Source organism: Eupeodes corollae, chromosome 1 (genome assembly GCF_945859685.1).
Source record: "Eupeodes corollae chromosome 1, idEupCoro1.1, whole genome shotgun sequence".
NCBI lineage: Eukaryota > Metazoa > Arthropoda > Insecta > Diptera > Syrphidae > Eupeodes > Eupeodes corollae.
The window spans coordinates 119686522-119700342 of NC_079147.1; the positions used below are offsets into that span (position 1 = coordinate 119686522).

The 13821-nt window shown below is 33.3% G+C and overlaps 1 protein-coding gene and 1 long non-coding RNA gene across 7 annotated transcripts in view; one reads left to right on the top strand and one right to left on the bottom strand.

Annotated features, from left to right (window-relative positions):
• The first annotated feature begins 7887 nt into the window (after positions 1–7887).
• LOC129941929 (uncharacterized) lies at positions 7888–9310 on the top strand. Of its 2 annotated transcripts, none has more exons than XR_008780949.1 (3): positions 7888–8592; positions 8653–8988; positions 9073–9310. It is a non-coding gene; the product is annotated as an uncharacterized LOC129941929 (long non-coding RNA). The 2 variants fall into 2 exon arrangements; XR_008780950.1 differs by having other exon boundaries at positions 8653–8817; positions 8893–9310.
• A 1141-nt stretch (positions 9311–10451) lies between these two features.
• The window catches only part of LOC129945594 (structural maintenance of chromosomes protein 6), an 81011-nt gene continuing 77641 nt past the window's right edge, over positions 10452–13821 (bottom strand). For all 5 annotated transcript variants that reach the window (XM_056055436.1, XM_056055444.1, XM_056055426.1 and 2 more), the window contains one exon: positions 10452–11022. In XM_056055436.1, the coding sequence (XP_055911411.1) occupies positions 11001–11022 (22 nt within the window). In that variant the 3' untranslated portion in view covers positions 10452–11000. The remainder of the gene's footprint in view (positions 11023–13821) is intronic.

Below are 13821 nucleotides of genomic sequence, written 5' to 3' on the forward strand. Positions count from 1 at the left end.
CACCAAATTGATAAATTGCGTCGAAAAGATAACTGTGAAAGTGTGAAAAACGAACTCTCGAAAATTCGGAACATGGCTGAACAAAGAACATTTCAAAAAATTGATAGATATCATATACACGAACGACAAAAATAAAACAGATGATTGTTAAATTTGCAATTTTCTTTCATAAAACTTCATAAAACAAATTTCTTGATTTAGTTCATTTACGCAACATATTTGGTTCTTATGTATAGTTCAGTCTTTTTCAATCGTTAGTAGTTACTTATTCACTCGTTTTTTAATTTTTTTTTTTGAAATTAAACGTTTTTTTGTAAAAGTAGCACACGTAACAAATTTAGGGTAGGAAATGAAACAAATCAAACGTGTAGTTTATCCAATTAACTACACGTAGTTTACCGAGTAGATTACCTGACGTTCCCTGCCATCTCTAATTGTACCTTAAAAAAAGAGCCCATAATACTCAGCGATGTGACGATAGAATTAGAGAAACAAAAAAATAATGTGTGTGTGTAGGTTAGTTGATGAACTATATACAGAAAAATTGATTATGTAGTTAGGTAGGTAAGAGAAAAAACGTAACTATTAAATGGAACGCATATTAAGAGAGAAAGAGCATGGGAAGAAAAGAAAATTAAAAATGTTGGAATAATAATGAAATGAAAAAAAGCAGCGACCTCGCGATTGTGATGGAATCTAATTTCCTCGATAAAATAAATTCAAAAAGTTTATATGTAATTTGGTTTTATTTATTTCTCAGGTTGTATGTTTAACTTAGAACTGATTTTAGGCTTAAAATTTGCGCAACAATATTGGCTTTATGAAGCAATGCTAATCTTTGTCGATTATTGTATAAGTTTTAAGATATCAGTGGTTGTATAAGTCAACTAATGAAAAAAAAAATGGACAAAAAATGTAAAATTAATAATATTTAAGTTTGACAAATAATTAATTAAACAAATTAAGGGGGTATTCTGGTCTAGAAATAAAAAAAATTGTTTTTTTTCATAGTTTAACTATTTAAGAATATGTCTACGAGAGGACTTTTCCAAATTCAAATTATTTTCGGAGAAATAAGTATTTTGCTGAGCAGCCATACAAATCGGTTGGGCTGCAACTAATCGAACAAAAGACATAATGGGGTAAACACGTTTTTCTCAGAACTGTCTTTTTGAATCTGATACCCACGATTTCTCAGGTTCTGCCGAACCGATTTACTTGAAATTTTAAGAGAGTCTTCTTAAGGGACTTGTATACGTCCGGAACTACGGCCATCCCCAAATTTTCATTTTTACTATTTTTAACAAATGGAAGAATGTTTAAAAAAGTGGTAATTTTTTTTTCTTTAGGCAGTTGCCCTTTTGTAAAATAAAATGTTTGTAACTTTTCCGTAGTTCCAGACATTGCGACATTATTGTAGATTAATAATCTTTTTTAGTTTTTGATTTCAGATTTCTAGGAGAGTTAAAATCGTGGGTATGGTCACGCACCAAATTTTTGAGACGCACTTCTCCATCAGCTGATAACTAACGGAATTTTGATTTATTTTTATTTTTTTATTTTTTTTGTATGCTTCTAATAAGAATAAATAATGTATACGGTAAAATTGTTGCTTGCTTTTTTCTATAGAACTTCAAAAATTACCTAAAATTCATGTCTCTAGACCAGAATACCCCCTTAAAGCCATCAACACTCTCATAACAATATAGAAAATAATAAAATATATTTCAAATAAATCGGTTGACTACTTTTTGAGATCGTGCGTAACAAATTTTAAAATGGTTTCGCTTTTATTATAATAGTATAGATATAGATATAGATAGAAAATATTTATTCTCTCTCGGACGTTTTTTATTCCTTTGAGTCGCACTTTCCTATCCCAAACCTAATACGTGTTCGTTTACCCCCGGAGATTACTTCGGATATTTTTCTAAGTTTGTTGATAGAATTATTAAAATGGAAAATGTCTTAACTAAACTTGGACTTTTGGATGGATCGGTCGTGGTGGAACAATAGCATGGCCCCCTAGAAGTTGCTTAAAAGAGAAAGTTATTGCCCAGCCAATAGGCAGTGTTACTTAACTAAGACTGAAAATTAAAACTGCGGCTGAGGAATTAAGAAGCTCAGGACATTCCAGACGTTTGAAACGACAGTTTTTAAAACGTTGTTGAGCATGTTTGAATGCAGAAGGACATTTCGAACAATTGCTCTAAAAAGCGTAGAGATATACCTTTTTTTATGTTCCGAACAAAATTAAACACCTTTCTACCTTTTATGATCATGCTATCCCAAAATTCTAGCCATACAAAATTCAAATCCCTGTTTTAAAAATGAAACAAATAGTTTCATAAATTGCATTCAACCATTTCTGTGTACGAGTAATGTTGTCAGGGATGGAGGCAATCTTCAGTTTTAAGCCGAATTCGAACAGCTAGTTTGAAAAAGCACTTTTCATGTCTAGAATTAGGTACTCTGAGGATTTGTCAATTCCCCGCAAAAGGCAGTACCCGTGAAAATAAATTAGGTGACCTAGGTAAGGTCACAGACCACGGGTACTACAATAGTTTTCATTGTAAAACTGATATTGATACATTTTTGGGGGAGCCTTAAGAAAGAACTTGGTTAAATTTCTCCGCTTAGTAAGTATTACTTTTGTAAATAATAGATAGAACTCCGAATCTTTTACATACGCTCCTTCGTGACGTGTAAGACATTTTTAGTTTTTTTTTTCTTGAATTATTTCTTCTTTATGAAATAAATAAGGTAGCGCACTTATAGCTTAACAACTTAATTGGTTTAAAAATGGCGATAATATAAATAGCCATATTATTTGCGGTTAAAATAATAAAAGAATTAGTACAAGTACTAGACGTAGTCGTTAAAAAGCGCTGCTTGATGAGGAAAAAGATAAGACTAATTTAATGAATTGGAAACAAGATGACTCTAGTGATGTAATACAAAATTCTAACAGAAACACATTTTTTCTTTTTATATTTGTTTTTTAAATTGTGACTTATTAAGTTAAATTGCTTATAACTTTTGAACCAAAGCTAGCTTTGTAATGTTTTATACCTTTTTGAAAAGCTAAAAAATCAAACAAGTTTTTAAACCATAACCAGTATTGTGTAATATGATTTTTTTAATAAAACTATTTTAAAGTTCGATGTAAAAAGTTAAGTTTGATAAGAATATGATTTTAACTACTAATATTTTACAAAATAGGGCCGAAAATTTAAATTTTTTTAACGCAACAATATTGAATGTTTATTCAAAAATGTAAAATATTAACATATAGTAAAAACAAAAATCATTCGTGGACAGAGTGATTGAAAAACCGACTAAGAGTAGGTGTTTTTGAAAATTTCATTAAAACAACCGTTACTCGAAAACCGTTGAGATGCTGTAAAGACAATTCATCATATAGAGTTTGGACCATTACTTATGGGACACCCTGTACATGCATCTACATATGTATATTGGATCAAATGAAAGTAGGAATTAATATTATTGAAATAAAAAAAACCGCTATCAATACAGGTATGTAAGTATATTTGAAAAGAAGACAAATAAAAGTCGATTTGCTGTCAAAAACAACTAAAATCTTTATTTTCACTTTAGAAAAAGTTTATTATTACTATACATTATTTTTTAAGGTCTTATCTGAGAGAAAGAGCAAATATTCAAGTTCTTAAGAAGAAACCTTTAAAAAGAGATCGCCAATTGCTTTGAAATTTCTGAAACTCGTCTTCAATTCCATTTTTTTTAAGCAAATAAATATTGTAAGACATTTTTAAAGTGTTTTTCTTTCAAAATGGATTTTATATTAAATACAAAATCTTTTAAGATCTTAAAAATGAAATAAATTTTCTTTTTGAAGTAAATTTGCTTTGAACTAAGATTTAAACACGAATTTCAAGAACACAAATATCTCAAAAAGATCAAAAGTGACACTTTCGTTAATCTAATGGCAAATTGAAAAACATAATAAACTTTTCATATCTATTAATTTAATATAAAAATGTTTTCGACATCTGTTATAATTTTGATAAAAATCGAATTTACAGTTTTTTAATAATAATATAAAAAACATCTACAAGTTGGTATTAAATTGATTTTCGACTCAAATATCTCTTAAAGAATTTAAGATATTGGCTTCAAACTTTTCTTATAGAAAATATTGTTTTTCGTTAACCAAAAAAATTTTGAAATCAAACTTTTTCATCATATGCAAAATGTAGTTGGTAATTATTAGTTAATCTTTTAGAAAAATTTAACTTTTAAAAAAAAAACACGAAAACGATTGGTACATTTTTTTTTGCTTCGAATATTTCGAGGACAGTTGAGACTATTGTCTTCAATTTTAATTTATTTAATACAAGATACTGTTGATAACATTTCTTAAAATTTTAAGAAAGTCAACGTACAGTTTTTTCCATATAGGTACCTTACCTATAATTCTTTATAACTATTCTTACAATAAAATACCCGTAGCATGATGGTAAGTGCGTTGGACTGATGATGAATCTTTACAGCGTTGAATATGGCGTCGACCTGCTGGCTACCGAAAAGCCATCTTATCCAAGAAGCGGCTCCTTTCTGGACCTTTTGCTGTACGACACCAGACTGACAGTTACAGACAAAGTGGGTAATCACCCGCGAAACTGCTTACAGACCTCGACGACAGTGCTGTAATACAGATTCCGAACGAACGCGTGGAGTTGGAGGAATACGTTGCAACGCACTCTTACAATTACAGTAAGATGCGTTGGCCTCGTTTCACCAACGCCTTAGCGAGAGAACTTCGTTCGAGTGACATAGCCCCATCAAACAACAGAAACCTGACAAATACAGAAATTGACCAACACTTACAACAGATGGACGAAACAATAAAACGAACGATGGAACGGACAATCCCAAAGTACAAAGAACGGGACCAAATCTACGCTTACAGACACGCGACAATTGACGCACTACGCAGGCACAAGAGTGGCTTACTGACAAGACTCAAAAACTTGCACAGACGACTTACAGACCCACACGACTTGGAGGTTAGGACACTGAAGTCGTCAATAAAAAATGTCAATCTGTTGATTAAGGAGAACTACAGGTTATCAATTAACAAGTACTGGGACCGCAAGATCCGGTCAGTTAATTCGTGTGACCCTAGTATGTTCCCCAAAGTCAACACGATATTCAGGAAAAAAAACGATAATGACCTTCCGTGTCTTAAACTCCAAAGAACTGAAGAGAACAAAGACGTACTCATGACAGTGCAAATTGATCCAGAGGAAGCCATCTTTGACGATGACTTTTACATAATTGAAGATCCGAAGGAAAAAGTGGAGGTGGTGGGAGCTGCTTTCCAGCAAGTGTACAAGGTAAATGTTAGCATTCGCCCCAACCACGACCTGGAAAACAGAGCCCTACTTAATCACTTTTACCTCCGTAATGATATCACACATTGGCGATCTGAGAACCGCGGTTTCATGCGGTTCAATGACGATTCCTTGGCAAATGCCATAATCGCCGAGCAAACGGGACTAAGTCCCTTGTTAGTGACGAAGGTTGAGCTTCAACTCATCTTCAAGTCAATAAAAAATAAAAAGTCAGCAGGTGTCGATGGTATATCCAACGTTGTACTAAGACATTTACCGACGGAAGCAATTGACATTTACACCACACTCTTCAACAATGCACTGAATAATGCATATTATCCAGTGCATTGGAAGACCGCTGTGGTTCATCCTCTCCCGAAAAAGGGAAACGACAACTGCAACCCGACAAATCTTCGGTCGATAAGTCTTCTTCCGAGCATCAGCAAAATTTTCGAAAAAATCATTAATAGGGCTCTGACTAAGTGGGCTGCGGACAACAAAATAATTCCGGATAAACAGTTCGGGTTCAAGGCGGGTCATGACACAATTCATGCTGCGTCTAAACTCGTTTCTGATATCCAATGGAATAAATCAAAACAACAATGCACAGGTACTGTTCTGGTTGATTTGGAAAAGGCCTTTGACACCGTATGGTTAGAGGGTCTTTACCTATCTTCACGGGCAGCCATTGGCGAGCAAATGTGTAGTGAAGTACCTCGGTATCTGGTTAGATCAGTATTTATATTTCGACAGACATATAAATGCTGCTCTGACCAGGGCCAGAGGAGCCTTCGCTCTGACGAAACGACTGTTTTTTAGCAGTCGGCTTGACCCCAGAGTGAAGGTAATTTGCTACATGGCCCTCATACGGCCAATGATCGTGTACGGTTGTCCTGTGTGGTTCAACGTTGCCCCTTCCCAGATGGAGAAGTTTCGGGTGTTCGAGCGGCAGTGTTTACGACGCTGTACCGGCTTATATTGAACAGCCGAATCTTCTTATGTGCATTACTATTCAAACGAGGTCCTATACAACGGGGCTCGAATCAACAGAATTGACAATTTCGTGATAAAACTCGTTCGAGGTCACATTGCAAGAGCTATGTCTTCGACCAACAATTTAATTTTCGGGGCGTTCTATCCGAACGACGAGTATTTTGAGAGTGCCCGCTTGAGCGGCTTCATTTCCCCAGAGGCATTCCTCTTTTTAGATAGATGCGGTCTGATACAGGATAGATTGGCAGTCCCGTTAATCTACCACGTCAGACGAAGAACCGTGGATAGGCGACTCCTGTACAATCGGGACGTCATGGCACAAGGCGGAGCAGAGCTCCTTCGGTTCAGTAGGGCTGTGTCCGAACGGGACCGAACTGATAGGGTGAAGCAGGAGAACCAGTTTTGGTGGCTTCAATCGGCACTTGATAATGGGTAGGTCGGGATGGGGTTTAAGCCTTGGCCGGCTTACATACTTATTTTATAGTTTTAGGGTTTAGTTTTAAGTAGAATAGGCATGGTGGCACAAAAAAAATAAAAAAAAAAATTAAAAAATAAAAATAAAAAAAAAAACAAAAAAAACAAAGAAAAAAAAAACATGGAGTAAAAAAAAAAACATACAAAAAAGACAGTAAAATATAAAAACAAAACACGTTAGATTTGCTGCTGTAGTTGTTCTAGTTTTAAGTAGTTTATAGGTAGAATAGGTAGTTTAAGTTAGTTTTAAGTTTTATTTAAGGACCTTATTTTAAGTAGTTTGTAAGTAAAAATAAAAGGGGTTATTGATATTAGTTTTTTTTCAAAATTTTCTAATGAAAACAAAACAAATAAAATTTAAATTGAAGTAAAATAGATCTTAAGGCCGAAAGGCATTAGTAATTAGTGTTATAGTTTAGCTTAGAGTGTCCGTATGGGACCATTAAGTTAGTTGTAAGTTATGGATAATTAGGCTAGTTTTATGAATTTTTGTCTAGCTTTAAGATAGGTTTAAGATTGAATAAATAAAAATGAATTTGAAAAAAAAAAAAAAAGTGCGTTGGACTGTCATGCAAGGGGTCTTGGGTTCAATCCCTGCCTGTGCCACCTTAATTTTAAAAAAATAATTTCGCGGGTACTGCCTCTTGCGAGGAATTGACAAATCCTTCAAGAGTAATTCTTGTCATGAAAAAGTGCTTTCTCAAACTAGCCGTTCGGATTCGGCCTAAAATTGTAGGTCCCTTCCATTCCTGACAACAGTACTCGCACACAGGAATGGTTGAGAGTTGTAAGTCACTAGGCCCTGGTTCACAACGGACTGTTGTGCCACCCCATTTGATTTTGATTTGACAATAAAATACCAAATACGAATAACCTATGATAAAAATGTAGCTATACTTATTTATATCTATGTATATGTTCATAGGTACAAATTTGTAAACACTATCTTATTAGTGTTTTTAAATTTGTACCTACTTACATATCCAACTCACGAGCAACAAAAATAGTACCTACCTCTCTACATGCATACTTGACTCACAATTAAGGGCCCTATTATGACTCGCGAGTCGAACGTTCGACTCAAGTCGAACGATTTGGCGAATTGCCTAAGTCGTGGTATTATGAAAGGCGAACTTCGACGTTCGCTTTTGAAAACAATATTACCAACTATAAGAAGTGAAATATGTAACGTCATGACTCGGTGAAACGTCAAAGACTGAAAATTATTGTTGATGATATATTGTTTACAATTTGGAAAAAAGTAAAATAAATAAAACAAAATATGATAAGCAGTGTTGATTTATTTTTTAAAGATGAAGATGAAAACGAAAGAGCGGAGAAAGTATTGGTGTGTAGAGAGAAGTTTAAGGGACAACTCCAACCCACTTCAACTTCCAGATAATTTGTAAGAATAAAATCGTGAATTCTATTTCAGTTTAATTCAATTGTTCTTTTTATAGGTTTGTGTCATATTTTCGCAATAATAAGCAAGCATTTGGTTATATTTTAAACATCATTACACCAGGATTTAAAACTACTCAAAGTTCTGCAATTCCATCATATATAAAAGTTTCAGTAGTTCCAAGTGAAGTTACTTATTACTTTTTTACTTGTTACTTTTTTGAAAGGGCCAGATTACCCGGAATAGTGTGCTGTGTAGATGGGACTCACATTGGAATAATCGCTCCTGTTCAGCTACAACATCAATTTTTGAACAGAAAAGGATTTTATAGTTTGAATGTTAGTGGTGGTTAGTTAGATACATAGAGATTGATTCTTATTATTTCACTCAAACTTTTTTCATTTCAAGGCCTGTGACAATAATGGAATTATAAGATTTATTGATTCCAGATATCCAGGTTCAACACATGACTCTTTTGTGTGGAATCATATTGAATTAAAGGATCTTTTGGAAAGCTGGTGGTTGAATGGAGAGCGGTCAAGATATCTAGGTGTGAATATATTCCATTCGTAGGTAAAGAAGTCAATGGGCTATTTTTAAGAACAATTTTTTTTCTTCAAAAATACCAGGCTTTGTTTTTTTTTGAAGATCCGAAAGATCCTATACCTTTCGCATTTTCGGGGTTTGTCTCCATAATTTCAACGAGCTTTAAAAATTGGTTGGAGTTGGTTCTTTTTATGCTAGGTATACAAATAAAATTCTATATTATTTTTGCAATTGTTAAGCATTCATTAATTTTAAGCATTCATTACCTTTTTCTATTTCCAGTGCAACTCATTTTACTTTATTTTCCAAAATTATTCTCAAAACAAAATAAAACAAACAAACAACCACCGATTTCAAATTTAACAGTAAATTTCTTCAAGTCACGAAGAACTACAGTTCGACCGATTCTGACAGATAAAAGCGAACATTCGCTAGTGGTAATAGAGCGAGATTTCAATTCGCTATTTTTTGACATTTTAGGCGAATGTCAACTAGGCGATTCGCAAACGGTAATACCAAATAGTCACATTTATTAAATTTTTCTTGCAACTCGCGAGTCATAATAGGGCCCTAAATTTCCCTACCTAACGTATTGTTTCTTTCCCAAAAATGAAAAAAAAAACAACAAAAATCTATTGCCTATAATTAAATATGCAACTATGTAGAATATTCAAAATTTGACAACATTGTAGGTATTGAGAAAATAAATTTGAATTATTTTAGATTTCATAATTTGAAAATTTGAAATCAAATCCAACAAAAACAAAACCTACATAGTTCAATACATATGAATATCTCAATGATAACACACGAAAAAAAACGCCAACAAATATATTATTTTTTTGTTTCCCTTACTCCCTTGATATCTTACGAGAGTGAAAATAATACAACCAACTCTTTTCCTTAACTTTTTTTTCGATTTAACTTCTGAATTCTCCACAACAAATTTCAGTACCCCCAGCGCCGCCTGTCAACCATCAATGAACTAAAAACTCATATTCCATAAGAGTACTATAATTTAAAGCTAATATGTTGTGTGGATTTAATATTTTTTATAATTTAAAGGAAATACTAATTCGCAATTCAGGTGATGCTGGATAACCTCTAGAGCCTTGGCTTTTAACCTCACATAGACCCACTGAAACAAAATTTAATAATACCCACAAAAGCTGCCGAATCATAATAGAAAGAGTTATAGGTGATCTTAAGGGATAGTGGAGATGTCTTTTAAATGCAAGGCAGTTGCATTATTTCCCTGAAATAGCCGTGAAAATAATCAACATCATGCTCTGCGCTATAGTTACTTACTTAAAGTGGCGATACAGTCCTGTGCGACCAAGGGTTTCACCCAACAAACTTTGCCATCTAGCTCGATCCCTAGCTAGCTTTGAGAAAAACCTGTGGACGCTTGTATTCTTGAATGCATCTATCTACCATTTATGCGATTTACAATGTTTGTAAATATTTCAATGTTGACTCCTTTCCACAAAATGTTATATCGAATACTGAGAAAGAATTGGACAAGCTTTCTCCTGTACCACAAACACAACTCGGCCCAACGTATAAATAACAAGGGATATAGGAAAAAGTCTATAATATGATCACATTTTTAAAAACATTCTGTATATACGCATTAATAAAAGGAAATTATTACAAATTAATAAAATTGAGAAAATTAGATTATTATTTTATTAAAAAGTGAGCATTTTATTTAAACAAAAAATGTAGGTTGTTTTTTTATTTTATTTCTTCAAGTTCAATTCAATGCATTTGAAGGCATACCAAATACTTTGGATTTGTGTATGCCTTCAAATGCTTATTTTTTCGACAACAGTTTGAGAATCGTTTCTTCAATATTCGAAAGCTTTATTTCCATTTTATAAATTCTCTTTTCGTTAACAGACGATAATGCAGATTTTATTGCAGTTGATAAGAACAAGTTAGCAAAACAAAAAAAGAAAGCAGAACGATCAAATCAAAACTGTCACATCGCTCATTAATTGAACTTAAAGATAGCAGAAAAAAATGAATCCTATTTGAATCTTATTTTTCACAAAAACAGTTTGACTTAAGAATATTACAAATATGTTCTTCTAATTATTCTATTTTTGTATAACACTAAAAATTGAAAAAAGTATATATTCGTACGGAAATGAAAAATAATGTATGTTGTTTCAATTTTTAATAATTGAAAGTTCCTTATTGTCCTTTTATTGTGTTGGATCTGCCAATCTAAAAAAAAAAGAAATTTAAATTAATTGGTTTTTTATGTAAGAATAAAAAAAAAACTAAGACCATATATTTTTATAGAATGAATTTGCAAAATGTAAGGCCAGAAAAGTAAGTTTCCAAGTTTAAATTTTCCCCTCTACTCACTTCATCGCAGCGTTTTAGTTTATGGTTACTTCGGATACCTCTATAACCTCCTCCTGGGTAATGTGGAAAAGGCTTATGATTGTGTATCAGTATATGTGTGAAAATATAAAAAAGGGGCGCTTTCTACTACTACTACTGTCAACAGGTCTCAAACAAGACAAAAAAAAAACAACTATACTATGGTGATACTTAGTTTAACGAGCCTAGCTGCGGAGACTATTGGGTCTTATTTTTGTTTTCATTTAAATTAAAATGTTTGCTTTTAAAAGAAAATCTAAATTTTTTCGATATTTGTGGAACTAGGGTTTTGGAGAATTTCATAAATACATTTATTTTTAAATAAAATTTTTGATTATGGGTTGCGATACAGAGCAGTGTTCTAGGATGTGATTCAGGTCCAACCTGGTATTGCAATTTGTACAAAGTGGTGGCGGATTTTTTTTTGAAGAGATGCTGACGAGAGGTTGATGTGTGTCCAAGTCGAAGTCGTACAAAATTAGAGATTTTGTGTTTGGAAACGTTTGTTGGGTATACGGGGGCGAGTTTATTCCAGTCGTGGGTTATGACGGATTTTGACTCTTTTTGAATGATTTTTAGCAGATCTTGTTTGGTGTGGATATTAAATCTATATACAGGAGCATTATTGGCTGAGTTAGCTGCACTGTCAGCGTATTCGTTGCCCTGGATTCCTACATGTCCAGGGGTCCATATTAACTTGATATTGTTTGGTGATTTGGTGAGTTGGTATCTAATTTGTGATATGAGTTCAGTATTATTGTTGGGGTTTTTTATGGCGTTAAGTACGGATATGCTATCAGAGCATATAATGTGTTTTCCACGGTAATTAGACGCAGTCTTAGTAGCTTGTAGTATAGCGAATGCTTCTGCAGTGAATACTGAAGGGAATTCAGGCAGGTTGCCAATGCAAGCAATTGCACCATTTTCGAGTGTAACCGCAAATGATGTGTTATCAGTTTTCTTAGAACCATCGGTAAATATAAATTTCCATCTATCCGATTTAAATTCGAGTGAGATGGCTGTGTAGAGTTGGCGGTAGATACTATTGCTGGTATTTACTTTTTTATAACTAGCTAGAGTTAGTTGGTTGATGAACCATGGGGGAATACAAGGAGTAACTTGGCGCTCCTGTTTAGTTGGTAGTTCAAACTCAGCTGCTTTTATAAGAAAAGTAGCAATGGCGGATGGGATCCTTTTTTTAAGTTTATGATCAGATGCTTTTTTGAAGTCGTTATCAATTATTGAATTTCTGGAAAACGACAGTTTCGCAAACAGTTTAGCAGTTATAGTATCTCTTCGTTCCTCTATGCTTGGAAGTCCTGCTTCTGCTAATATATTTTTTATAGGTGTTGTTGGGAACGCGTTAATGCTTTTCCTTGCTGCGGCGTGGTAAGTTGGTTTTATTATATTTAAAATTAATTTAGGACAATGCCCATATATATACAATCCATATTCAATCTTACTTAAAACTAACATTCTCGTAGTGTTTGAAAGGGTATTTATATGTACGTTACTTTTCATTGAAGCTAGATATCTTACAATATTAGTTCTCGCAGCAAGTGATTTCTTACGATCTATACTGTGTTGTTTCCAAGAATACGTTCTGTTAAAGACTAAACCTAGAATACTTAAGTTACTAACATTTTGGATTTGTACATTGTTTATATTAAGATTAGGTTGTGTACAGTTTTGTTTTCTACAAATGTGGAGCAATTTAGATTTTTGGATCGACAATTTGGCGCCTGACGTGTTCGACCAATCTATAATTTCTTCTAGGGCAATTTGAAACAAGATTTTACTTCTGTCAATATCATTAATTTTACATAAAATATATATATCGTCTGCATAAATGCAGTGATCTAGTAATTTTTGATTTTTGAAAATTATGTTTATATCGTCGAATGCAATTATAAATAAAACCACCGAGAGAGGTGATCCCTGGGGTATACCGTTATACAATGGGTAGTTGGAAGAGTAGACGCTATTAGTCTTTACACAAAAAGTTCTATTTGTTAAAAAGGATCTTTCATAACCGTATATTTTTCTTCCAATACCCCATTTTGTAAGATTTGTCAGAACTATATGGATATGTGGTTTTTTGCTGATAGAGCTTTTGTAGCAAAATAGTCGATATGAAGAAGAGCGTCGACACATCCTCTGTTGGATTTAAAGGCAACTTGGTTAGGACTTATGAGCTTGTTTGTTGGATATGCATGGGATAAGGGAGATTGGGCGGTATCCTTCGATTGTATTTTTATCTTTTTTTGGTTTCGGAATAGGTATAATTGTAGAAGATTTCCAGCTATGAGGAATGATAGAGTTGTTTAAGATACTATTATAAAGATCAAGAATTCTCTGCTTAGTTTTATGAGATAGATTTTTCAGCATTGGATAAGATATTCTATCTCTGCTTGGGGTTTTGCCTTTGACCTTGCTAAGTGAGGTTTCAAGTTCGATTAATGTTATTGGTTGTTCGATACGTTGAGCTGTCGGATTAGCAGCCTGTTGAGTTGACTGGTTAAGGTTAGGAAGTGAAGTCGGAGAACCTTTTTGCTTTGCTGTCTTTAAGTAACCATCTAAATTTAGCATTTGATTTTTTATAAATTATTAAATTTTGTATTGTGAAGTTTTTTTGAA